At 41.2% G+C, this 27,993-nt stretch overlaps 1 protein-coding gene across 7 annotated transcripts in view; it reads left to right on the top strand.

The window, feature by feature from the left end:
* osbpl6 (oxysterol binding protein-like 6) overlaps nucleotides 1-27,993 on the top strand; it is a 70,339-nt gene that overhangs the window by 14,583 nt on the left and 27,763 nt on the right. The window contains exons 2-10 of one of the 7 annotated variants that reach the window (NM_001442307.1): nucleotides 10,847-11,099; nucleotides 15,138-15,260; nucleotides 16,034-16,087; nucleotides 16,440-16,553; nucleotides 18,214-18,384; nucleotides 19,787-19,895; nucleotides 20,953-21,056; nucleotides 23,603-23,695; nucleotides 27,235-27,267. In NM_001442307.1, the coding sequence (NP_001429236.1) occupies nucleotides 10,953-11,099; nucleotides 15,138-15,260; nucleotides 16,034-16,087; nucleotides 16,440-16,553; nucleotides 18,214-18,384; nucleotides 19,787-19,895; nucleotides 20,953-21,056; nucleotides 23,603-23,695; nucleotides 27,235-27,267 (948 nt within the window). In that variant the 5' untranslated portion in view covers nucleotides 10,847-10,952. Of the gene's footprint in view, nucleotides 1-10,846; nucleotides 11,100-15,137; nucleotides 15,261-16,033; nucleotides 16,088-16,439; nucleotides 16,554-18,213; nucleotides 18,385-19,783; nucleotides 19,896-20,952; nucleotides 21,057-23,602; nucleotides 23,696-27,234; nucleotides 27,268-27,993 lie in introns of all 7 variants that reach the window. The other 6 variants (NM_001442306.1, XM_087265751.1, NM_001127405.2 and 3 more) reach the window with 6 other exon arrangements.

The raw sequence follows: 27,993 nt of genomic DNA, 5'->3' as shown, positions 1-27,993 counted from the left end.
CAAACGGAGCAGTGCTCGTAATGTCGAGCGAAAAAAAAGAAAAGGCAGCTGTGAAACACAACCAGCTTTGTCTTTTTGTAGGAAACACACTTTAGATATTTTTAGGGTAAGAGGCTTTTAAGATATCGCCGTCAATTGTACTGGTTTTGATTCACCGCAATGTAAATGTAGCTGCAGCTATGTGTTGTTGCGCGACCGACCTTTGATCACTGTGCGACCCACAGTTTGAAAACCCCTGGCGTGCGCTGTTCCTTTAACAAGCTTTATTATGCTGGAAAGGAAACAATCATTGGCCGCAGTCTGTGATTTTCCAGGTATTTACCCCGCCACGATGCAATTTAGAGCTAAAAGACGCAGGAACAAAAACAGATTTATTTATTTCCCCCGCAGGCATCGGCCCCTGCGAGCATCTGAACTACATATCTGCAGATGAACAACTTTCATAATTAGAAATCTGCTGTTGACATTCAGCATCTCCAGCAAATGCCACACTGTTTGGTTTGCATTAGTGCACGCACACCTTTCGTCAGCAGTGCTGCTCCTGTAAATATTTCACACTTCATTTTTTCCTATAGGGTGACGCAGTAGGTAGTGCTGTCGCCTCACAGCAAGAAGGTCGCTGGTTCGAGCCTCGAAATAGTTTCTCACACATCCCTTTCAAAGCCTTCTGTTGTGTTTTGCTGTGATTTTGGACTGTTGTAGCTGTTAAATAGCTTGATATGGAGCTGTAATGTGCTCAAAACCTGCCGGAACTACTTTATCTGTGTTTATCTGACAATAACCAAACACCTTGGAATGACCATCAGCCAATCAGAATCGAGCATTCAACAGAGCTGTAGTATAAGGAACATTAAAATATACATGTTCTGCACATATTAAGACATACTTGTTAATGAATTGGTGTTTTTTGGCCACTTAAAGGCATAGTTCACCCAAAAATGAGTTTGAAGAATGCTGAAAACCCATACCTGTTGACTTCTATAGTATGTTAAGTCAATGGTTACAGGTATTCAGCTTTCTTCAAACTCACTTAAAGGGATAGTTCACCCAGAAATGAGTTTGAAGAATGCTGAAAAACCATAACCAATGACTTCCGTAGTATGTTAAGTCAATGGTAACACGTTCCTTTAAACTCATATTTCTCTTAAAGGGACAGTTCACCCAGAAATGAACATTTACTATGAGTTTGAAGATCCTGAAATCCTCTAACCATTGACTTCCATAATTTAAAAAAAAATACTATGAAAGTCAATGGTTTCCAGCTTTCTCCGAAATATCTTGAGCAGATTAAAGAAACTCAAAGGTTTAGAGGTAGTGAAGGATGAGTGAATAATGACTGACGTGTAATTTTTGGGTGTACTGGCCCTTTAATACAAAGTAGGACCTGCTGCCCTTCAGCAATGTCTGCTTTAATCCTCAAACATTGTCGTTGAGGCCTGGAAGAGTTGTTGACATGTCAAGAATGTCAAGAATTTCTGCACTGCCTAAGCAAATCCTCTTTGCATGCTCTTCTAAAGGATGAGGACACGCACTGGAATTAATATGGCAAACCACTGTCATTGAGAAGCTGCGATTCAGAAATGGTGAAAGGTGTTTGGTTTCCCGCACGGAGTCTTGTTTAATTTTCATACACTATAAGCATTCGGCTGCCGTGCTGAATTAACTACAATAGTTTTCACTCATTGAAATCTCTTATAACATTTGGTATATATTGACCGTGCATTGCCCATCAATGCAGTTTATTTAAAGAAATAAATCTCTATGTCTAATAGTTTGAGAGAATAGTTTGAGTAGAAATGATTATAAAGGCAAGCTATTTTTAAGGGTACCAACAGTATTATGTCCCTTTATACAAGATGTAAAATGTGTCTCTGATGTCTCTAGTGTGTGTGTGTGTGAAGTTTCAGCTCAATATACCACACAAATAATGTTATTTAACTCTTTTAAACGGATCCTTTTAGGCTTTGATCCTAATTGTGGCGTTTTGGTGACTGTCACTTTAAATTCAAATGAGATTGTGTTCTTTTCAGAAGAGGGCGGAGCTATGATGGCCTGTGTGTCAGCATGGTGGCAGATTCAAAAACAAGACTAATGTCCTATGCTAATGAGGGAGAGAGGGTCTAGTGGGCGGGGCTTTCCCCCTATGATGACATCATACAAAGGGAGAATGTCAAAGTGTTTCTGCAGACTGTTTATGTCAGCTGATTATAAAACAATAAAATTAATATTATTAATATATGATAAACAACCTCAACATATTGTGAATAAGGTGCTGTAAATACAGTATTTTAAAGTGGCCACAATATCAATATTGTAAATGTTAATTATCACAATATATTGACTCATTGAATATCGACATATTTCTAATGTGTGTGTGTGTGTGTGTGTGTGTGTGTGTGTGTGTGTGTGTTTAATCTGATGGAGAGATTTGTTCTCTGCAGTATGAACCGTGACAAGAGCTAAAAGCAGAGCAGAAAACAGATCGATACAGCAGTTTGTGCTTTGGGTTGAGTAAATCTGTGGAGTCATTGATATTTCATCAGCTGTGGGGAAACGCTGGATGAGTTTCTGAGGGAAACACTGGCTCCTGGTGTGCTGTTCTGAGCCCGTGATGTGTGTTTCAGTTAATATGCTGGAGGACGGTGGAAGCCCTTCAATTATAGATGTGTGTGTGTGTGTGTGTGTGTGTGTGTGTGTGTGTGTTCCCCAGAGTGCTTGCTAAGCATGTTTGTGTTGGGAAGGCCAGTACAGATGTATCCTGTTATCACTCGTGTATCTCTGCGCACACGCGGTCATGTTTTTCAGTAGTGTTAGTTTCAGTAGCTTCAGTTAATCAAATATATGCATTTATTTAAATGACGTCTAATTTATTAATTAAACATATTTAGTTTTTCAGTGTTTTGAGGCATATTTCGTGTATTCTGACCTACAGTATCCCCTGAGTAGCTATTTTAGAGGTACTAGATCAAACTATACAACCTATGCATCTAATTTGACTTGACTTTTAGGTTATAACTCCTATTCTACGAGAAAAAGTGACCGTTTTTAGACTGTTGAATGATATTTTTCGTGCACAGAGTGACTGGCGTGGTTATGCATTAACAATGGTATGAATTCTTATAGGAGTATATTTATATTATCTATTATTTTAATTGTTAATAATGTTATTTAACCCCTTTGGACTTTAGTTATGTTCCGAGTTTGAGAAAAATGCAGAATAGGGCTGCACAATATATGGTTATTATATAGATGGAAATAATATTATGATATATGGAAATTTAAAATAAGCTTTTACCGTAAGTTTATCGTTGGCTTTAAAACTCTCGCTGTGCGTAGAGCCTATTAGGAGTTCCTTCCAAATTTAGCTGTTCAAGTCATGTGGTGAAATAATTCTATTCATATCGCAATTAAGGGTGTCACGATCCTCCAAATCCTCGATTCGATTACATTTTCGATTTTAAAGTCACGATTCGATTTTCGATTATGAATAATTAATTGATTAATAACGAATTAATTATTTGTAGCCTACCGTTTAAACTACCTGACCTGCATGGTCTTTGTTTTACCCATAAACAAATCATACAGTAAATGAATAAAGGCAAGATACACACATAATCACCACCTGTCAATCACTTTTTCTGCGGGACTCGTGAATAGGCAGTGATCTGTGTCGTTATAATGGCGTCGGTAAAAAAAGACGCACAACCAACAGGAACCAGCCAACAGTATCTGAGGTGTTCGCTAAAAAGTACTTGTGTAAAAGATGGAAGCAGTGACTCGCTGACTGCCTTGACCCGCTGTCTCGAGCGCATGACAATGTTTGTTTGTCTGTGTCTGTGTGTGAATGAGTGTGTGTGGTCACGTGATGTGCGTTTTCAGAGGTAGTGAGGAAGAAGGGCTGCTCAGAAATGCTACACGCCATTGTAGATGTGGATCGTTGTCGTTCTAAAATGCCATTTAAAAATAAGACATATTAGTGTAAACAGGGTGTATTTTTCGCGAGCGGATTTGCAACGGGTGCGGGGCGGAGGATCGCGATGCGCCCATCGTCTATCATCCCAACCGTAATACGTACATAGCAGAGCTTGCAAACTGTGTTTTTTTTTGTCGACAACACGAACGTTGTTAACATAACAAACTGGAAATCCAAAATGCTTCCACACCGGCGACTTCATTGAAAGAGGAGAGGGTTTAAGCTCTGTCGACGGGTCTCCTGCGTCTGCAGTTTAACAAGCGCTTCAACAAGCCTGTTTTTTTCCCGCTTGGCAAGCCAAGCTGACGTGACATGGGGGCGTGGCAGCATCGACGATTCTATTTTTTGATTCGATAATCGAAGTTGAGTATAAATTTAGATCGATTTCGATTAAAAACCGAAATCGTGACACCCCTAATCGCAATGAAGATTGCAGAAAAAAATATATAACAACGTCTGATTTTTCTGATGTCGTGCAGCCCTAATGTTGAAGCATATTTGGTGATTATTGCGTGAACAGTTCCTTTAACATATAATTAGCATTATAATGGACAGGCAAATTGTGAAAATCGCAATTGATTAGCAAATGCAACCTTCGTTTTTTCCATCTATGAAATATTGGCAAATACATGTAAATAAAAAAAAACATTGCTTCTGTCTTCTGTCTGAACAAAATGCTGCCGCGCTTCTCTTCAACATATAGTAGATATTTGTCGCATTACAACAAGCAGAGCTTTACTGCTGTGTGTTTGGATAACGAAAGTCCAATACCAGCAGGTTTTAAATTTGGGAAAATGCTCCTGAACTGAATAAATAAAACATGACCTGACGTGATGTTTATTGAAATGGACCACCCTTACATATTGTTTTGACATCCTTCATGGCGGATCGAGTATTAATTTAGGGGGTAAATCCCTCCAAATCCCCTGTAACTCACACCCTGGTTTTAGCTTCTGACTGTCACTATGAGTATGTGTGTGTGTTGTGATTTTCATCATATTGTAGGGACCAAATGTCCCCACAAGTATAGCAATACCAGTACTTTTTGAAATTCGTTGGTCTCTCATGAGGAAAACGACTCATAAATCAGTATTTTGATCATGTAAAAATGCAGATGATACACAGTTTGTGTAAATAAATCATTACATGTAGTAAAAATCTATTAGTATTAGTTATTAAGGTATAATTAATAGTTGCTTATTTCCTTTTCCGATGCGTTCATTTTTTAGATAGATTATTTCAATGAGTCTTGATCCACACTTGTTTAAATATATAAATTTTAACGTTTTTATATATATATATATATATATATATATATATATATATATATATATATATATATATATATATATATTCATAAAGAAATCTGAAGAATTTTCAACCAAAATATTGTATTTAAATGAGTGTGGATCCCTATTTCATGAAATCATCTATAGGAAGTCCCCATAAAGATGGCTGTACACGTATGTGTGTTTGTTCCTTTGGGTCTAATTAAGCTGGTCAGAGTCTCTCTATACTGCATGACTGATCAATACTGCTGCAGGAAGACACATGTGGAGACTGTAACACACACACACACAGTCACACATTCACTACTCATGATGTATTATGCTCAACAGCTTTCCTCCACAGAACACTTACAGCTCATTTCATGCACACAGAAGATTAGGGTTCACTAAAAGTGTCCTCGATTGTATTACATTCCCTGTCCTTTCAGTTATAAGTAGTTAATCTTAAAGTACTTTTGAAATCATTGTTGTCATTATAATGCTTTGCTTAGATGGACACTTATTTTGATGTGCAGGCTAACACTGCAGAAAAGAGTCTCATCTCCCATTCCCAGTCAGTTGTGTCGCGTTATAACACATTTGCTATTTACATGGCGGACTTTGTAAGTGTAAAAACTGAACGCTTCACTAGCAAGAAAACAGTTAGACAGAGCATCTGCAGCATGAGGGTAAAGAATGAGCCTCCTCCATTCAGCCACTTTACTCTTACTCTTTACTCCTTTACTTTGTTGGAGTGAGGAAACGGTGGAAACTCTCTCCGCTGAACACATCGATTATCCCACACATTAGGGGTGACAAAATTAATTGTTTCTTCAGTGCACCGCGTTGCAGATAAGGACAATTCGGAATCGGTTCAATAATAATCATTACCGTTTATAATGTACTGACGTCATTTACCTCATATGCGCTCTGTCGCGAGGGAGGTGAGCGCAGGTATTTACAACACTCCAGGCGCCAACTACTTAAAAACGCAGAAACTGCGCACAATTTCCAACCCGGGCTCATTGTGGAAACGTAGCCCCGCGAACGTTTCTGTGGACCGCGAGATACATCCCGGGAGGTACGTATTCGAGCGTTTTTTGTTTTTGCGGATCCGCGAGAGGCCGCTGTGCGCGCTTTTTTGCGTCTCGGGCGCCTCTCGGGAGCGCGCGCCGTTCGCGCCCGTGCTGTTCTTGCGCGAAAAGCCGCCGACCCGGCCGCCCTCCTCCTCCTCCCCCTCCTTCCCTAAACCCGACAGGGTCAGTTTCAGAGAGCTATACCACATTATTAGTGTGGTATTTTGAGCTGAAACCTCACTACCCATTCTAGGGACATCAGAGACTTATTTTACGTCTTGTAAAAAGTGGCATAATTGGACCCCTTTAAGAGATAATTAGCATTAATTAAAATATTAATTTAATATATATTTGGTTATTTACTTGGAGTCACTATAGCTGCCATCCAGCAGTCCTAACATCCTCCTATACGTCCGGCTTTATAAGCTTCAGACCAGCACAATGACAATAAAACCCACACAAATAGCATTATGTCATAATATCCTGATCTGATCTGATGCGCTGGTCAGAAGCTGTGATAATAGGAGACCCGCAGATTGTGTGACAGCCGCAGCAGCTTAATGCAGAACCTGCTCGAGTAATCTTTATCTTTTCAATGTTGTTTTCAAGCAGCCTCCGGGTCCTAGTGCCCGCCTTTGCACTCGCAAATGAAAACAACTGATAGGAAAATACACAGATAACACGAGTTTACTTTTGTTTAGGGATTAAATACGCTGTAATTAGTGTCATGAAATCGTTTTTGGTTTAGTTTAATTGTTAGAAGCTTTAGAGATTTTGAAAATAAAAATTAGCCACTTATGATTGTTTCTAGGTGTTAATCGTATTTCTGAAATCCATTTGTTATTTGTGCCACAATTTGCCAAAATATAGTAATCATAAACTGGACGCTCAAAATTCTGATTTTTGTTTGTTTTGCAAATGAGTGAATGATCATGCTACTAAAATGATTTTGCTTGTAGATTGTGGCGTGGGTTTGCTTAAAGAGTTGGTAATTAATTATATAATATGTATGTAAATGACATTTTATTTATTAATTAAACATATTTAGGTTTTCATTGAGGTTTGCACGGTGGATCAGTGGTTAACTATGTGGCCTAAGGTTGCTGGTTTGAGTCCCGGCTGGTTCAGTTGGCATTTCTGTGTGGAGTTTGGATGTTCTCCCCGTGTTGGCGTGGGTTTCCTCCGGGTGCTCCAATTTCCCCCACAGTCTTAACACATGCGCTATAGGGGAACTGATCAACTAAATTGGCCGTAGTGTATGTGAATGAGTGTGTATGGGTGTTTTCCAATACTGGGTTGCAGCTGGAAGGGCATCCGTTGCGTAAAAGCCGAAGCAAAAATGAATGAATGAACTGCAGTCCGGGCAGTTCTCGTTAAAGTGTGATCTTTGTGAAGGCTGCAACTCAAGGACTGTCAAACGCTTCATAGAGCGTCTCTTAATGACACCGACAGGGTGAGAAACACAATGATTCCTGCTCACAGCTGATTGGCTGATTTCCCTGATCAATAACATCCAATTCCAAACCCTCATGTCCTTCATAAACTGTGCTCTTTATTGAGCTGGAAGGATAAAAGAAATAGTTTAAAAGAAACAAACAACACCTTTTCTAAAGCTTTTTAAAAATGTTGTTGTTTATATACAGTTGAGTCAGAATTATTCTCCACCCTGTATACATTTTTCCCAATTTTCTGTTTATCTGAACACATTTCTGCACTTAATAGTGTTAATAACTCATTACTAATAACTAGGGATGTAACGGTATCAGAATTTCACGGTACGGTAATACCTCGGTATGAATGTCACGGTACGGTATTTATTGAATCATTTACAGGAAAAAACAAAACTTATGAAAATACTCCAAAAAAGTGCCAAAAGTGTCAATGACATACAAATTAGCCATCTATCTGTAAGCTATGAAACAGGAACTTCAATTTTAATAACAAAAAAATATTAAACCATGTAAAAAAAATTAAAGTTTCAATTTAGTATTGTTGAAAACTCATCACATTCAACATTTAATCACTCACTCACTTAGATAGAGATGGGTTTTAAGGAAAATTATCATATAAATGTAATCTGGTAAAAGCTGGTATCTCTGGGCATTTACAATGTCCCCTGCAACAGAAAAAAACCCTCTCATTTGGGACTGAGGTTTCTGGGACAAGAGAGATATGACTTGGCCCAGGTTGACAGCAGTGGGTAACGTTGTGCATTGTCTTTCCCCCACTTGAGAGGACAAACCATGAGTAAGATAGAGGTCTCATGTCTGCATCAATCTGAACAGTGTGCTGACAACACCGCTATTCAGTACGCGCGCGACAACACAGCTGATAAGAACTCGCGCGACAACACCGCTATTCAGTACGCGCGCGACAACACAGCTGTTAAGAACTCGCGCGGCAACACCGCTATTCAGTACGCGCGCGACAACACAGCTGATAAGAACTCGCGCGACAACACCGCTATTCAGTACGCGCGCGACAACACAGCTGATAAGAACTCGCGCGACAACACCGCTATTCAGTACGCGCGCGACAACACAGCTGTTAAGAACTCGCGCGGCAACACCGCTATTCAGTACGCGCGCGACAACACAGCTGATAAGAACTCGCGCGACAACACAGCTGATAAAAACTCGCGCGACAACACAGCTGATAAGAACTCGCGCGACAACACCGCTATTCAGTTCGCGCGCGACAACACAGCTGATAAGAACTCGCGCGACAACACCGCTATTCAGTACGCGCGCGACAACACCGCTGATAAGAACTCGCGCGACAACACCGCTATTCAGTACGCGCGCGACAACACAGCTGATAAGAACTCGCGCGACAACACCGCTATTCAGTTCGCGCGCGACAACACAGCTGATAAGAACTCGCGCGACAACACCGCTATTCAGTACGCGCGCGACAACACCGCTGATAAGAACTCGCGCGACAACACAGCTGATAAGAACTCGCGCGACAACACAGCTGATAAGAACTCGCGCGACAACACCGCTATTCAGTACGCGCGCGACAACACAGCTGATAAGAACTCGTGCGACAACACAGCTGATAAGAACTCGCGCGACAACACCGCTATTCAGTACGCGCGCGACAACACCGCTATTCAGTACGCGCGCGACAACACAGCTGATAAGAACTCGCGCGACAACACAGCTGATAAGAACTCGCGCGACAACACCGCTATTCAGTACGTGCGCGACAACACCCCTATTCAGTACGCGCGCGGCGACAACACCCGCTTTAGAGTTTTCCAGCTCTTTTTCATCCCCGCTTCTAGCAGCACACTCCATTTCCGCATTACTGGATCTGTAGCGACAACAGACCGCAAGGGATGATGGTCAAGCATGGGCTGATGGGAATTGTAGTTTTCGCTACCTCCCGTTCGCTTCATTCGCCTGAGCAAATTTTCTCAGAAGACCTATAGTTTTACAGAGTCATGCGACTACGGTAATATCGAAAAAAATTTATATTGCGGTATGACGGTATTTATAATACTGTTACATCCCTACTAATAACTGACTCTTTTCTCTTTGCCATGATGACAGTAAATAATATTACTCTAGATATTCTTCAAGACACTTCTATACAGCTTAAAGTGGCATTTAAAGGCTTCACTAGGGTAATTAGGGTAAAGTTAGGGTAATTAGGCAAGTCATTGTATAACAGTGGTTTATTCTGGAGACAATCCAACACTAATATTGCTGAAGGGGGCGAATAATATTGACCTTAAAATGGCTTTGCAACAATTAAAACCTGCTTTCATTCTAGCCGAAATAAAACAAATAGGGTCCCTCTTTATATTGTCGCTTATACCTGTGAACGTACATGGTAACTAGATGTGTGTAAGTACTATGTAACTACAGTGTATGAACACACTGGTACATGGTATTTACTAGTGTAATATTGGTGTAACTACACACATGTAACAACACACAATAGTATGTGTGAGTTCAAATGTGTAGCAGGACATTAGGAACAATGCTGTATTATATATGGAATACTTGCAGGTGTTTTCCCACTTCCACACCTGTTTGCATACCGTATACGTTCTGAACACTGTAATAAATTAAGAACGGCAGAGCTAACGCTGCATCAGAGGGTTTCACCTTGTGATACCACTGTAAATACAGGGTAAATCATCAGAAACTGTCTACTCAATATAAAGTGTAAAATGGTCACACATTACTGTAAAACCTAAGCCTTTGTGCAACTGTTTAACAACAGCAAACCACTGCCAAAAAAGTATAAGTGTATATAGAAATATACAAACGCCTTTTGTTTATATGTTGTTTTAAGTTAAACCGCAGAATCACATCAGTAATTTACATTAAAGGAGTAGTTAACCACAGATTGTGTTACTAATGTCCTGTTACACATTTGAACTTACACATGCTATTCAGTGTGTTGTTACATGTGTGTAGCGACACCAGTATTACACAAGTAAATACTATGTACCAGTGAGTTTATACACTGTAGTTACTTACTACTTTAGCCTACCCATGTACTCTGTGTTTCAGGTGAACTTGTGCAGTAGTTTGACTGGTCATGCTGTGCTTTGGAGGGACGAGAGACACTAAGTAAACAAGCGAGTGGAGAGAAAGAAGAAAAACCGCAGCCTCCATCATGTCCCGCCATCAGAGCCGAACCACCAGCCTGGAGGAGAAAGTGGCCACGCCCATCCACAGAAGCACCGCCCCCTTGCAGAAAAGCTCCACCCCCACGCACAAGAGCGCCTCCTCCTCCTCGTCCTCTCAGAGGGACAGTCGGCAGGTCAGACCTTTTAAAATTCTAATCACTGATTTCTTTTCTCTTTGCCATGATGACAGCACATAATATTAGACTAGATGTTCTTCAAGACACTAGTATTCAGCTTAAAGTGACATGTAAAGGCTTCACTAGGGTAATCAGGGTAAAGTTAGGGTAATTAGGCAAGTCATTGTATAACAGTGGTTTGTTCTGGAGACAATCCAACACTAATATTGCTGAAGGGGCGAATAATATTGACCTTAAAATGGCTTTAAAACTATTAAAAACTGCTTTTATTCTAGCCCAAATAAAACTAATAAGACTTTTCCAGAAGAACAAATATTAGAGGAAACACTGTGAACAATTCCTGAATCTGTTCAGCATCATTTGGGAAATATTTGACGAAGAAAATTCCCAGGAGGGAGAATAATTCTAACTGTGTGTAAATAATAATTTATAAATAATAATAAATAATAACAGGCGGTGTGTGGTGTATAGTGCAGGTTAGTGGTCCGTCCTGAATATGTCTTCATTTGCTGAGCATGTGACAGGCAGTGTGGAGGCAGACAGAAGGTCACATTCCCGTCAGCTGACTGGCTTGATCAAAGCAAGGCTATTAATTATGATCATAACGTCTGGTCCACAGCCAATTAAAGCTAAGAAGAGCCCACTGAGGCAGGAAGGCAGTGCTGGACATGTGCATCAGACACCCACAGCTGAAGCAGTCACATTACTGCAATAACTCCTCTTTACTCCTGCACACTTTATACGTTTTTTCTGATTGAATAGCTGTCTAATTTATAAAAATGGTTTGAGCAAATACAGTTGAAACCAGAAGTTTACAAACACTCTAAAAACAGGAACATAACCATTTCCAAAAAAAATTCTGATGGTAAATCATGCTAAAGGTTTACTATTTTGTGTTTGTTAGGATTGCCTAAATTATTTACATTTGCTAAATGTCAGAATAATGAGAGAATTTTTTATTAATTTCTAGACAGTTAAAAGTTTACACACATTTCCTTGGTATTTTTAGCTTTGCTTTTAAACTGTATACCTTTGGTCAAATGTTTTGGGTCTCCTTCCACAAGCTTCTCTCAATAGTTTGCAGGAATTTTGGCCCATTCCTCCTGACAGAATTGCTGTAACTGAGTCAGATCTTGCTCGCACAAGCTTTTTCAACTCTGCCCACAAATTTTCTATAGGATTGACATCAGGGCTGTGTGATGGCCACTCCAAAACATTCACTCTGCAGTCCTTAAAGCACATTTGAACTAATTTGGCAGTGTGCTGAGGGTCATGGTCTGTTTGGAAGACTCATTTGTGACCAAGTTTTAATCTCCTGGCTGATGTCTTGAGATGTTGCTCCAGTATTCCTCCATAATGTTCTTTCTTCATGATGCCATCTATGCTGTGAAGTGGACCAGTCCCTCCTGCAGCAAAACAGCCCCACAACATGATGCTGCCGCCCCCATACTGCACAGTTGGGATGGTGTTCTAGGCTTGTAAGCTTTCCCCTTTGTCCTCCAAATGTAACACTGCTCATTATGGCCAAACAGTTCAATCTTAGCTCCATCAGAGCACAGGACATGTCTCCAAACGTTAGTCTTTTTCCCAGTGTAATTTAGCAAGTTGTAATCTGGCTTTGTTGTTGATTCTGGCTTGTTGATTTTCCCATGTTGTCACACAAGGAAGCAGTGTGTTTGAGCTTTTCCTTTAATACTATTCTACAGTTGTGCCTCCAATTAACTCAAATGTTGTCGATTAGCCAATCAGAAACGTCCAAAACCTCGACACCATCATCTGAGCTTTTTCAGAGGCAGAATAATCTTATTGTGTGTAAAGTTGACTTTCAAGAAAAGTTATAACAATTTCTCAAAACATCTCTCTCATTATTCTGCTATTAAGCATAACAGAAACACATGTGATCATCCTGACTTACCTAAAAGAGAACATGTCTGACTTTATGTAAAATGGTTATGTGCCTATATATATGCCCAAATATATATATATATATATATATATATATATATATATATATATATATATAAATAAATTAAATGTAATCTATTTTGCAATTTACAAAATGTCTGCGATTACTTTGTTTACCAGTTGCGTTTAAGTGTTTGCCATGCTGTTTTGCTTATTCCTGGTACAGACCAGAATTTATTAGGTCAGATGGGACGGACTGTACCTCACGTTCATTTCATTCAGCATATACAACCAGAAAAGATTTTTTCATGTGTTGTTGGTTCATTTAAAAGTAGAGATTTTAAGCTTCATCTAGACATATTTCTCATGTCTGTGAAGCAAGTATTCGCTGAGATTCCAGTGCATGTGCCGACACCAGAAGATTTATAATGAAGCTGCAGAAACTGTCATAAAGACACACGTCTGGTCCCAGCCCCTCCCCCACAGAATCCTCAGTCTATAGCGATCAGTGATTGGCTCCTGTTCTAGAATGTGGGGCTTCATTCACCATATGGATTGTTAAACTATTCCTCATTCAAAACTATACAAGTGACATGTCTTGTGTTTTCTATAGTCTGAAGATGGTCAGATTTTGATTAAAGATTAGCAAAACATACTGATTTCCTGACTAACAATGTGTGTGCCCTAGTAGCAAAGAATTCTGGCCCAGATTTGGCATAAAGCTGGCACAGCAGGCATTCATCCGGCACTGGCATACAGCATGAGGGCCAAACATGGCCCGGGTTTGGCAGAGGTGGCACCGTCTTTAAGGCGGCACACAAGATTTGGGCCAGATGAAAAACGTAGTATTTGGCCCAGATTTAAAAATTTGATAAGTGGGCCATGTGAGTTTGGCCAGTCTTGACCCACATTTAAAATACACTAAAATCATTTTTGAGTAAAGAAAAAAAATTCTACCAATCAGGTCACTTTGAGAAAAAGCGTGCCCATAGTGTGCCTAAAGCGCATCACTCCATGGGTTTATCAATTTCATTGCCATCGTGACACACCAACCTATCTGGCCCAGTTCAGGCCCAGTTATGAGTTATTAACTTGGCTGAGACTTGGCCCAGATATGGTCTGTGTTTGGCCCTTGTCTGGAAGCCAGATTTGGTCCAGTCATGTACCGTAATTCACTGCGCAAAACCTGATTGTGTGGGCCAGAGCTGGGCCAGAGAAATTTTGCTATGTGGGTGAGTAAAATAAACATTACACAGTTTAATTCATGCTGACTTTAATGCTTTCTAAAAGATGAACCATCTGATTTTAGGCATGGATATAAGCATATTACATAAGCATTTATTAGTACCGTTATTTTCTGAGCCTCCCTATGTGGTCTGATAGAGTGTTTAGACCGAATAACTGTAAATAACAATACTTTCATGCACAGATTAAAATAAGTGACCATTTGTTTTGCATTGATGTCAGGAGCGGTGCTAAAATGTCATGACGGCTCGTGTGAGAGTGCTGATCAATACAGACGAATACTGATTAATACACTTCGGGAAGAGGGTAAATAAACCTCACCTCTCTCGGCTGTTGCCATGGCGATGGCGAGAGCAGAGTGTTAGTTGTCATTAGCATGGACTAATTGGTGCTGTTTACCAAGGTGACCATCTGCATTCTGATGAGCAGATTCACCTGTGCTTACAGCGTACACTCACCGGCCACTTTATTAGGTACACCTGTCCAACTGTTTGTTAACTCAAATTTCTAATCAGCCAATCACATGGCAGCGCCTGCTTTGCGTCGCGCCATGCAGCACCATGCATTTTAGAATTATAAACATAGATTTCTATCAGGATACACACACTGGCGCCGCAAGTCGGCGGGCATCCTCAGCTAGGACTTAGAACACTGTTCGTATTTCTGCCACGCCACAGAGCGCCATCTGAATACGTTCATTTTAAATAGCACGCGAATGTGCGCGTCTGGTTCGTGATACTTCCAACGGTCATGTGCGCGCCGTGTCTGAGCGGTGTATGTGGTGTGCGACCCGCTTTAGAAGGTGTCTGGTGCATATGGAGAGTGAAGGGGTGTGTCCATCCACCGTGCGCTGCTCCTCATTCTCAGTGTTTGTGTGTGTTGTAGGAGCCGGACAGTTGGGAGATCATCGAGGGTCTGAGGATTGGACAGACTCATGTGCAGCGGCCCGAGAAGCACGAAGGCTTCATGCTGAAGAAGAGGAAGTGGCCTCTGAAGGGCTGGCACAAGGTCAGTGGTCACCAACCATTCGTTTATTTTCCTTCGGCTTAGTCCCTTATTTATCAGAGGTCACCACAGCGGAATGAACCGCCAACTATTCTGGCATACCCAGCTCTGGGAAACACTCATTCCCACCCTCGGCATACCAACCCCATACACCCCACCTCCTCCTCCTTTATAATATATTATTGATTCATTCATTTTCTTTTTGGCTTAGTTCCTTTATTAATCAGGGGTTGCCACAGCGGAATGAACCGCCAACTTTTTCAGCATATGTTTTACACAGTGAATGCCCTTTCAGCTGCAACCCATCACTGGGAAACACTCACACACTCTTGCACACACTCACAGGCACTACGGCCAATTTAGTTTCTCCAGTTCCCCTATAGCGCATGTGTTTAGACTGTGGAGGAAACCCACACCAACACGGGGAGAACATGCAAACTCCACACAGAAATGCCAACTGACCCGGCCGGGACTTGAACCAGCAAACTTCTTGTTGTACGGCCACAATGGTAACCACTGAGCCACCCTGTGCATTCATTCATTTTATTGTCGGCTTAGTCCCTTTATTAATCAGGGGTCTCCACAGCGGAATGAACCGCCAACTTATCCAGCACGTGTTTTGCAGCGGATGCCCTTCCAGTGCTGGGAATCACCCTGTGCACATTCACATAACTGAAATATTCATGGGCTTGCTTTTCCTCCGTTTTCCTCTTTGTGATCTGCTTGTTTATTGTGAATATTGATTGTAATATTTCCTCCTCTCTTCTTCTCCGCAGCGTTTCTTCGTCCTGGATAACGGCATCCTGAAGTACTCCAAATCTCCAGTCGATGTGAGTGAAAATGTGTAGTTGTCCACAAACATATTCAGCTGTTTGTTTAGTAGTTCTGCCAATGAAACCCTTCATTTAAATAGGAATAATTACAAATAATTATGAATAAAATGACAGAACTTTACAACATCAGCATGTAGTTAATGCATTTATTAACGTGAAAAATACAATGGAGAACACCTTTATTACAGTGTTTATTCATCTTTGTTGATGATAGATGAATGATGCTGTCAGTGATGTTTAGTCATGATTTGTGTTTTAATAATGCATTAGTTAATGTTGAATTATGATTAACAAATGTTTGTTCATGTTAACTAATGTGTGTGTGTGTGTGTGTGTGTGTGTGTGTCAGATTCAGAAAGGAAAGCTTCATGGCAGTATAGATGTGGGTCTGTCTGTGATGTCCATCAAGAAACGAGCTCGCCGCATCGACCTGGACACAGAGGAGCACATTTACCATCTGAAGGTGTGTGTGTGTGTGTGTGTGTGTGTGAGGCCGCGAAGGATCAACCGATTATGTCCTTCATTACTTGGGAAACGAAGGATGCATTTAGAGGCTGTGTTTGAAGGAACCTTCAAATTTTTTTGAAATGAGACAGCCTTCGTCGCGCTACAATGACAGCGCACTTCAAATGCATCCTTTGGAGGATGCAGCCTCTGAAATGAGACACAGCTGTAGACTGTGCTATGACTCAGTACACCTTAGCAGTCACTCAAAACACCCTAGCGACTACTTAATAACACCTTGCTCAGAACAGATATCATGTTATAGTTAAACACCGTTAGGTGATTCACTGAGGAATTCTGCGCTCACTGCCTGTAACGTTAACTTAGGCCGTACTCGCACTATGTACAGTTGCCTTGAACCATGCCAAAGCACGCTTGCCCCCCTCCCGTCTCCCCTGACGACCCGCACTCACATACAATTGGCCCTGGGCACGCTTACGTCATCGCTGCTGCGCTGTTCAGTGAGAAGCGCTCTCTCACTCAGCAGCACAGTGGAGATTTCTCTAGTTATATCCTTTCAGTTGTTTGATATGCAGTCAAATATTTCGCCAAACAGTCCTTCGGGATGCGGTGACACGCAGTCAGATATTTTACCAAATAGATCCGCCACTTTAAGCGCTCATAAACAATCATAAAGCTCTCGTGCTGCAGGGATGAGGAGGTCTGCTGAAGTCGCGCAGCTGTGGTGCAGTGAGGGGTTTGTGTATTAAATAAACTACGGCAGTTTGCGTTCACTGAACAGTAAGAATGATTAATAAATCCATATGAAACGGTTTCTTAAAGTCACGTCTCGCTTTCAGTTTCGGGCGTTTTGCACTCACACACAAGCGTACCGTGCCAAAGCCGAAAGTGAACCGCGCTCAGGCACATCTCTTCAACCGGGCCAGGGCCGGCCAAGTGAACCGTGCTTGAGCCTGATTCAGCGCACTCACACTTCTCAAACGGGAAACGGGCCTGGGCACGGTACGGATGGCATAGAGTGAGTAGGCCCTTACATTATGCTCACTATCCTCGGCCCGTTCTTAATTTTGATTCTGTAAGATGTCCAAGAAACCCTTATTAAGTCTGCACCTTTATTACAGCTCCAGACGGACATTTCTCAAAGAGGGAATAACAAAAGTCTTACCTGAGCCGGTGTGTGGGAGCTCGAGTGCCCATCAAGCACACTGTTGTGATCGGTAGCTCTCGATTGTTTATTAATGGCTGTGGCAGCGTTGACGTAATTTTGACAGAGTGTCGCTGTTTGATTCATACTCGTAATCAGGTCTTTGTGTCCGCGGTGAAACTGTATTTCGTGTTTGTAAAGTACACCCATCGTAAATTTATCAGTCCTTTACAAAAAGACAAAGAAAATGTTGCATCTGTGTCTGTTCTAATTGCAGATTTTGGAATTGTACTCTCGTAAAATTACGAGTACGCTCCATTTTCCTTTACGATTTTATAATTACAGATGCGTGAAATTTATTTACGCACAAAATATTTATGACAGCAGTTTTATTCCATTTGATGGTTTTGTCTAATAGCCGTGTGTAGCGTCAGTGGAATGATTGTGTTCATGTTATTGTGTCTGTCTCTGATTTGTGTGTGTGTGTGTGTGTGTGTGTGTGTGTCTCCTGAAGGTGAAGTCTCCAGATGTGTTTGACCTCTGGGTGTGTAAGCTGCGTCACCATCGTCTGTTCCGGCAGAATGAGATCGTTCGCTCTCCTCGGGACGCTACGCTACGAACCTTCCCTCCGTCTGCTGGTGCCGAGTCTCCCCAGAACACCCCGTCCAGCACACACCCTAAGAAGGTCACTCACTCACACTCTCTCTCTCTCTCTCTCGCCCTCCACTTCTGTGCATGCTCTGGGTTTCAGGAGTGGGTGTATTTAGGCCCAATTCCAATTCTATTTTTGTACCCCTTCTCCTTGGCCCTAGAAACCAAGTGTGATGGGGAAGGGCTTCAAAATTTACCCCTAAGAATTGGGACTGCACTACATCATCATATGTCATCGTGAGCTCTTGCTTCATATGAGATCAGATGATGGCGAGTGCTGTAGTGATTCCAGTTGTGCTATTTTTTGGTATTTGTCTTCAGGAGATCACTGAAGGCACATATCATGTTATCATGATGATCTAATGTGGCGATAAGATCGTACCTGTACTGTGCATTTACACAGTGGCCATTCCCAGCCACTAGACTCTTCTGACAGGGTATTCGAGTGTCATCGAGTGCCAGAATGTTGTGGGACTGCTGTACAGGAGTTATGATTAGGTATTATAGATCGCCAAATTTAGCTGTTTTTATTTGAGCATTTCTCGTATTGTAGATCCATTTCCATTGTAATCCTTATCCATTTCTTGTATTGCGTATTCTGGGAAGTTTTCTTGTTTTCTTACCCCTTTGTTTCGAGTGTGGTCCTGAAAAATATAAAATACGTCTGGGGAGGTACGTTTTTTTGCACTTTTTGTTTTCGCAAATCCGCAAGAGGCCGCTGTGTGTGCTTTTTTGCATCTTAAATGTCTCGCGAGTGCCGTTCGTGCCTGCTGTTCTTGTGCCAACCCACCAGAGGCCGCTGTCTGTCCGACTTGCTAAATGATTGACTGGGCGACTGACCAATCGGCTGACCCACCCTCCTCCTTCCCTGAACCCAACCAATTTTACTGGCTCGTATCAACGCTCGCTTACTTTCTTAAACCCAACCGACAATTTACAAAAGCCGTCCAGAAAAAGAAAAGCCCTTGTCTGATTTTTATCGCGCTTTCAGATTTTTCCACACTGTTATTCACTTGTTTACTTTATTTTTTGGATTCTGTTTTTGTCTTACCTGTTTTCTGGAACCGCTCTTCCCCGGACTCGAACCCAGTCGTCGTCGTGGTCAGCTCCTCTCTGCGTCTCAAGTCCGCCAACGTACACGCCGAGCTAACTGGATGAACTGGTTGCGGCGGGAAAGTCCTCCACATGGAGGTATGCGCGAAAAGGAGCGCCGTCACACCGCCCCATAGCGTTCGCTTAAAAAATTAAATCTAGCTATACGTACCTCCGTCTACATAACTCCTTGCCTCCAGAAACGTCCACAGGAATACGTTTCAGAATGAGCCTGGGTTGGTTAAAAGCTTGCAAAAAATCTCTTAGGATGATTATAAAGGTTTCCTGACAGTACCCCATGAATCACAAAAACCAATGTGTGTGTGTGTGTGTGTGTTCAGCAGGGTAAACCCAGTAGTTTTCCCTGGCAGCTGCCGCCGTCCTGCAGTAACGGGCAGAGTAAAGTGGCAGCCTGGTTGCAGGAGTCAGAGGAGATGGACAAATGTGCAGAAGGTAACATCATCATCATCATACAGATGTTATCATACTGTATCTGTACAAGATCAATACAGTTGAAGTCAGAATTATTCGCCCTCCTGTGATTAATTTATAATTATAAATACATTTTTTATTTATTTGTCTTTGTCAAATATTTCCCAAATGATGGTGAACAGATTCAGGAATTCTTCACAGTGTTTCCTCTAATATTTGTTATTTTGGAGAAAGTCTTATCTGTTTTATTTCGGCTAGAATGAAAGCAGTTTCTAATTGTGTTAAATCAATTTTAAGGTCAATATTATTAGCCCCCTTCAGCAATATTAGTTTTAGATTGTCTCCAGAACGAACCACTGTTGAGGCCCGTGCACACCGGGACGCTTTTTTTCTCGCATTTTTTGTCAACGTTTAACGCCTCGTGACTAAATAAAGGGCGACAATGTGATCGTGCACACCAACGCGCAAAAAGGCAGGCATAAAATCATCATTTTTTAGGAAACGCCTCATGCTCGTTTTTTTGTTTGGACACGCCGAGTCAAAACCTTCTCCACCAATCAGATCGGCACTTTTGTTCACGTGCACGGAGCTGCTGAAGTTACTGTAAACAGCACTTGGAGGCGCTCAAGAGCTAAACTGTCAATGCGAGCGCACATTGAAGAAGATGCCCAGAGGCGATATGAACGTGGAGCTGCTTATTGCTCTGCTGAACAATAATCATTTCTTCATCGCTAGAGCTGCTGCTTGAACCATCCATAACAACAGGCGTGTCAACTTTCTGTCTTCTTCTGTGTTACAAGCGGCTGTCAGAGGTTTGAAGTTGTGTAGCGCCATCTAACGTCAAGGAGTGATTCTGCACACTCTTCTGCTTGACGCCAGTGAAAATCGCTTGGGTTTGAATATGGAAAAACGTCTTGAAAAACACTGACGATAAACGCAAATGAAAAGCGTCCCAGTGTGTACGAGCCTTTATGCAATGACTTGCCTAATTACCCTAACTTCACCCTAATTAACCTAGTTAAATGTCACTTTAAGCTGTATAGAAGTGTCTTGAAGAATATCTGTGTGTGCGTTTCAGAGCTCGCCTACTGCCAGTCCAGTCTTTTAGAGCTGAATCAACTTCTGCAGAGTCTGGAGATCTTACAGAGGACACAGTCAGCTCCCAACTTCACTGACATGCAGGTGCACACACACACACACACACACACACAGACGCATGCAGACAGACAACAGACACACTCACATACACAAACAAACAAACAGACACACACACAAGTGCACATGCAGACACAAACACACACATGTAACAGACAAACACACACATACACACATACATGCGCACACACACACATAGATACAGACACACGCAAACAGACACAATCACATATAGATAAAAGACAACATGCGCACACACACACACACACACACACACACACACTAAGACAAACAGATTCACCCAAATACACACACAGACACAGTGTTAGCCCGGATCTCAGTATTGAGTAGTGTTTGTGGTGTGTCGTGCTGTATGTTAGCACAGATTGAGTTACAGACAGGTTGTGTTTCGCTTTGGCTGCATTTACACTGCAGACCTGCACAAGCCTGATGTCTCTGACGCACACACATACACACACACACACAGACCTGATGTTCTGTCTGATCTGTTTACATTGGTTCATCCTTTAGTTCCAGCTGTTCAAAATGGCGCTTCAGTGGTTTGTGCAAGTCAGAGAAAGTCTACACCTATTCTGCAAGACTCACTGACTATGAGCAGTTGTGCAAACCCTTAATCATAATATGACCTTACACCCTCATAATGATGAAGAAACACTTCTGGATTAGGAGAGACATGTGTTTGAGCTGTAATCTGACAGATATGAGGATTGTGGGAATATATATATATATATATATATATATATATATATATATATATATATAAATACACACTCACTGGCCACTTTATTAGTCCTTAGGCCTTAGTCCTTCACGGCAGAGATTCAACAAGCTACTGGAAATATTCCTCAGAGATTTTGCTCCATATTGACATGATAGCATCACACAGTTGCTGCAGATTTGTCGGCTGCACATCCATGATGCCAATCTCCCGTTCCACCACATCCCAAAGATGCTCTATTGGATTGAGCTCTGGTGACTGTGGAGGCCATTTGAGTACAGTGAACTCCTCGTCATGTTCAAGACACCAGTCTGTGATGATTGAGCTTTATGACATGCTGCGTTATCCTGCTGGAAGTAGCCATCAGAAGATGGAGACACTGTGCTCATAAAGGGATGGACATGGTCAGCAGCAATACTCAGGTAGGCTGTGGCGTTGATGCTCAATTGGTACTAATGGACCCATAGAAAATCTCCCCCACACCATTACACCACCACCACCAGCCTGAACCGCTGATACAAGGCAGGATGATCCATGCTTTCATGTTGTTGAGGCCAAATTCTGACCCGAGCATCTGAATGTGTCAGCAGAAATGGAGACTCATCAGAGCAGCAACGTTTCTCCAATCTTCTATTGTCCAGTTTTGGTGAGCCTGTGTGAATTGTAGCCTCAGTTTCCTGTTCTTAGCTGACAGGAGCGGCACCCGGTGTGGTCTTCTGCTGCTGTAGCCCATCCGCCTCAAGGTTGGACGTGTTGTGTGTTCAGAGATGCTCTTCTGCAGAGCTCGGTTGTAACGAGTGCTTATTTGAGTTACTGTTGCCTTTCTATCAGCTGGAACCAGTCTGGCCATTCTCCTCTGGCCTCTGGCATCAACAAGGCATTTGCGCCCACAGAACTGCCGCTCACTGGATATTTCCTCTTTGTATGAGCATTCTCTGTTAACCCTAGAGATGGTTGTGCGTGAAAATCCCCGTAGATCAGCAGTTTCTGAAATACTCAGAGCAGCCCGTCTGGCACCAAAAGCCATGTCATGTTCAAAGTCACTTAAATCCTCTTTCTTCCCCATTCTGATGCTCGATTTGAACTGCAGCAGATTGTCTTGACCATGTCTACATGCCGAAATGCATTGAGTTGCTGCCATGTGATTGGCTGATTAGAAAATTGCGTTAACAAGAAGTTGGACAGGTGTACCTAATAAAGGGGACGGCGAGTATTATACATATATATACTTCTTAAAGTCAGACCATACTGTCCTAATGAAATCATTCAAAATCAAGGCATGATCATATTTTATTGTGGTAAAATAAGCGTCATCTAGAGGCCTTTGCATTTTATATAAGATACTTCTGATACCAAATGATCAGCTAGAAGTATAGTATATATATATATATATATATATATATATATATATATATATATATATATATATTAAATGTATGTATCACACATGCAACTTTTATATTAGTTTTGATTAATCGTTTGACATCATTAGTTCATAATACTGTAGCACAGATTTAGACATCCTCAGCCTCAAGCTAAATTCAGCACCTCAGACACACACACCATCGTAATTTTTCCTTAAATTTCATTTCTATTTGCTCAGATGTCATTCTCATTACCTCTGCTCATATAATGAAGCCAGTGTACTCACCACACATTCACAACATCTCATCTTCTGCTGCTGACAGATTCAGTGCTTCACTTTCTGCTATTAACCCTCTCACCCCTTTGCTGTGTGTGTGTGCGTGTTTGTGTGTGTTTGTGTGTGTGTGTGTGTGTGTGTGTGTGTGTGTGTGTGTGTGTGTGTATATATGTATGTGTCCATGTACTCTAGAGTAACTGTGTAGACTTGTCAAAGAAAGAAAAGCGCGTCAGCAGAAGATGGAGGACTAAAAGTGTCAGCAAAGATGCAAAATTGCAGCAGCAGGTACATCTTCAAGACACCCACAATCAACACCGAGGACAGTTCACTTGTAGTTATTGGTCATTTATCATGCCGTCTGCATCAGTTTAGCATCTGGAATTATGCTAATCAGCTAGCGGTGCTGTAAATCTGTGCTGAATGCAGTTTGTAGGCTGCAGTTATTCTTCTTGCTCACTGGTTTTACTTACTGACACAATTCAGGCTCCTTAATTCTCATTTGTTACCTACAGTTGAAGTCAGAATTATCAGCCCTCCTGTATTTATATATATATATATATATATATATATATATATATATATATATATATATATATATATATATATATATATATATATATATATATATATATATATATATATATATATGTTCCTAGGGTTTACCCCCCCATTAATGCTTATGTGCCTGACTTAACCTTAACAAACAAATCATAATATTGCATTGGAATATGATCCACTTACATTGTATTTACAAAATTTTTACAAATTACAATTTGTGACCCAGTGTGAAAACCAGGCCACATCTAATTCTGAGATAATGTTTGACTGTAGCCATTAATTTCCCTGTGATTTCAGTTGTTGACATTGTTTTACTCAGTTAATATTAAATACATATATTATTATCATTATTATTATTATTAATTTTTTTTATTTTTTTTTTTCACAGACTGTTCTTTATTTCATGTAGAAAACAGTAAATTACAAAAAAAAGCTATATTTTCCCAGGCTAGGTCACTGTCATTACCATGTCTGCTTCGGGAGAGAGGCACGGAGAACAGTCTGACTGCTTTGATTTTTGCGAGCTGTCACTGCGGGAATGCTGCTCTGCAGAGGCATGTTGTCCCACAGACCGCATGGGCCACAGAGAACGCTCTCCGACAAATCGTGCAGTAGCTTAATAATAATTCCTCATACTTAATAGTAATAGTAATAGTATTAAGTATAGTATTACTTAATAGTAACACTCTGCAGCCAGGTATCTGTTTCCTCCCACTCTCTGCGGTACTTTTGCAGTCGATTGCGTTTAAACTGTGAAACTTTAAGACGCGGCGGGTTACCTGGAGAAGCATCTGCCATTAATCTCTGTCAAGACTTGACAGACTCTGCTTAGAAGACCCGCCCTCCTCACTGGACAAAGACCAATCAAACTAGCGATGACATCAAGTATTACCCAATCAAAAGTAGGACATGAGGCATATTCAGTAAATGCTTGTGGGATGATTTGCATGAAAAGCTACTTTTAAAGTATTATAAAAATACGGGACAAAACCCATCCTGTATTGATTCAAAACGGGGCGCGCAATTTCTTTCTTAAATACGGGACGATTCTGTATTTCAAGGGACGGGTGGCAACCCTTTATATTTCCCAATTTCTGTTTAACATTTCTTCAACACATTTCTGCACATAATAGTGTTAATAACTGATTTATTTTCTCTTTGTCATGATGACAGCACATATTATTAGACTAGATATTCTTCAAGACACTAGTGTTCAGCTTAAAGTGACATGTAAAGGCTTCACTAGGGTAATTAGGGTAAAGTTAGGGTAATTAGGCAAGTCATTGTATAACAGTGGTTTGTTCTGGAGACAATCCAACACTAATAATATTGAGCTTAAAATGGTGCTAAAACTATTAAGAACTGCTTTTATTCTAGCCAAAATAAAACAAATAAGACTTTCTCCAGAAGAACAAATATTAGAGGAAACACTGTGAACAACTCCTGAATCTATTCAACATCATCTGCAAAATATTTGAGAAAGAAACTAAAAATCACAGGAGGGTGAATCCTTTAGTCTTCAACTGTATATCCTGTTTTTGGACCCATAATCCTTTCTTTTGTTTACTCTTTCCATCACTGTGCATGCTACTGGAAAAACACAAAGCTGTAAAACACACAGTAAAAAACTGACAGCTCTGAATTAATCAAGATAAAACAATCGTTGCGTTATACCTATCCTCCAATTTGGATTTTAATTATGCATTAGTAAATGTCGAACTATGATTAATAAATGCTGTACAAGTATTATTATTAGTTCATGTTTATTAATCCGTTAATACTAGTGACAGCTAATAAAACCTTATCGTGAAAGCTGATTTTACAAAACACACACATGTTAAATCATATTTTAGCTTAAGCTGTGCCTAAATGCTCATATACATGCATAAAGTGTGTCAAAACAAGGGGAAAGAGCCGTCGGCACAATAGCCTTGTGGTTAGCGCGTTGAGATATAGTGCATTAGCACGTCAGGGCGTCCCGTGTTCGAATCCTGCCTCGAGGACATTTCCTTAACCTACCCCCATCTCTCTCTTCAACTTCGCTTCCTGTCTAAATACTGTCCTATCTAATAAAGGCCAAAAATAAATCTTAAAAAAAAAATAAAAACACTTGGAACGAGCCAAATTGTTGGGTTCACGCTAAACACCAAGCACTGCGTCACTAGCTCTCGTTTACTCACGGGGTGTTTTTCACATCAGGCTCATTTTCCATCAGGCTTTATTCATCAGGGGGTCACCACAGCGGAATGAACCTCTTAACTATTCCAGCATATGTTTTACGCAGCAGATGCCCTTCCAACCGCAACCCGGTACTGGGAAACACCCATACACTCTTATTCACACTCATACACTACGGCCAATTTAGTTGATCAGTTCCCCTATAGTGCATGTGTTTGGACTGTGGGGGAAACCGGAGAACCCGGAGGAAACCCACACCAATATAGGAGAACATGCAAACTCCACATAGAAACGCCAACTGCCCCAGCTGGGACTCGAACCAGTGAGCTTCTTGCTGTGATGCCACAGTGCTAACCACTGAGCCACCGTTCCATCTTGTATTATTAAAAAACAATAACAAGGAATTATTAAACTGCTGTTTTTTCGGCTATTAAATAAATTAAACTCGAGCAGCAGGACACTGGTTTTGTGCTTCAGGGTCAGAATTAAGCAAAAAAAAAAAATCTGAATTGGGTCACATTTATCTGGCAGTGTAAATCAGGCCAGAGTGTGCCTGCATGCAAAGTGCTTCAGCTGTTCAGTGCGGAGAGGTTAGTGTGTGTGTACGTCCCCTCAACCTTCACACACACTTACCCTCTGCACAACCTCATTATTGCAGTCCTTAACCTCAGCCGTAGTGTCAGAGAGACGTCCTGCTGCGCTCACACACTCTGAAGGCCTGACATTTGACTCAGCGGATCCATTATTAACTATTTAAACTGAGTCTCCAGCAGCATCTCACACCATGTTTAAAGGACGTTTCTGTTTATAATGGATCTCCAATGACTGAGAGAGAGTGTGGGTGAATGGGACATTGCAGCGTCATTGCTTTTGTGGGAATGCGTCATTTATTTGATCATTAATCAAATCATTAATATTGCGCCACCTGCTGGAAATCCACCTTTATTTTCATACTTTAATCAGGTCATTAGTACTAGTCATTAGTGGTTTTCTGCAGTGTTTGACCTGCGTATTTGTTAATGAGATGTGTGTGTGTGTGAGTTACTGTGTGTAGTTCAATTGTATCTGGCTCTTGTGTCCTCCCCCAGGTCCAGTCTCTCCCCCAGTCGCACAGTGCTAAAGTAAGCCTAACTGCAAGGTTTTCTTGTATTTTTTTCATCATCACATCTCCGTTCTGCAGTCTCTCCAGCTCTTGCATACACTTCTGCTTTACATTCTCTCTGCAAAACATGACGGCAGCCTGACGTTTTTAGAAGAGACTTCTGGTTATGATTGTCGCTCCAGTTCTTAAAATGCAATGCATTGTAGACTACACATCTAAACTGCAATTTGTATTGCTATTTAAAACCTCTATTAATAACTACTGAGCCACATAGTGAGGTCGCCGTAATGAACTGGGGTTACAGTTGTATCCAGAAGTTCACCTTTAGTCAGCTTGCTCACATCTTGCTCTCAAATATATACACACTTATTATTGAAGAAGTCATGGAGGTTTGTAACAACAGGCAGGTGAGTAAATAATGTACGTATTTTTTTCTGTGGTCACACTTTAGAATGAGGTTTCAATAGTTAAAGGCGCAATATGTAAGATTTGTTTATTAAAATATCCCAAAATGCAGGAGTCCAGTAAGATGATAAAGACAGACAACAACTCCCATGATTCCATCAGACTCCCACTCAGTCATCAAACTATGCCTTTGTTTTGAATACACGCCCTCTAGTGGCCGAAAGTACATACTGTGGCTTTAAAGGGTCACGAAACACCATAACACATGTTTTAAGCTGTTGACAGTGGTATATGTGTCCAACACTGCTAAAAACACTATTAGGACACCTATATTTCACTG

This window comes from Danio rerio, chromosome 9 (assembly GCF_052040795.2).
Source record: "Danio rerio strain M-AB ecotype USA chromosome 9, GRCz13ab, whole genome shotgun sequence".
In the NCBI taxonomy this organism is placed as follows: domain Eukaryota; kingdom Metazoa; phylum Chordata; class Actinopteri; order Cypriniformes; family Danionidae; genus Danio; species Danio rerio.
The sequence above is the reverse complement of the archived record's forward strand: the minus strand, read 5'-3'. Positions and strand labels throughout refer to the sequence as shown.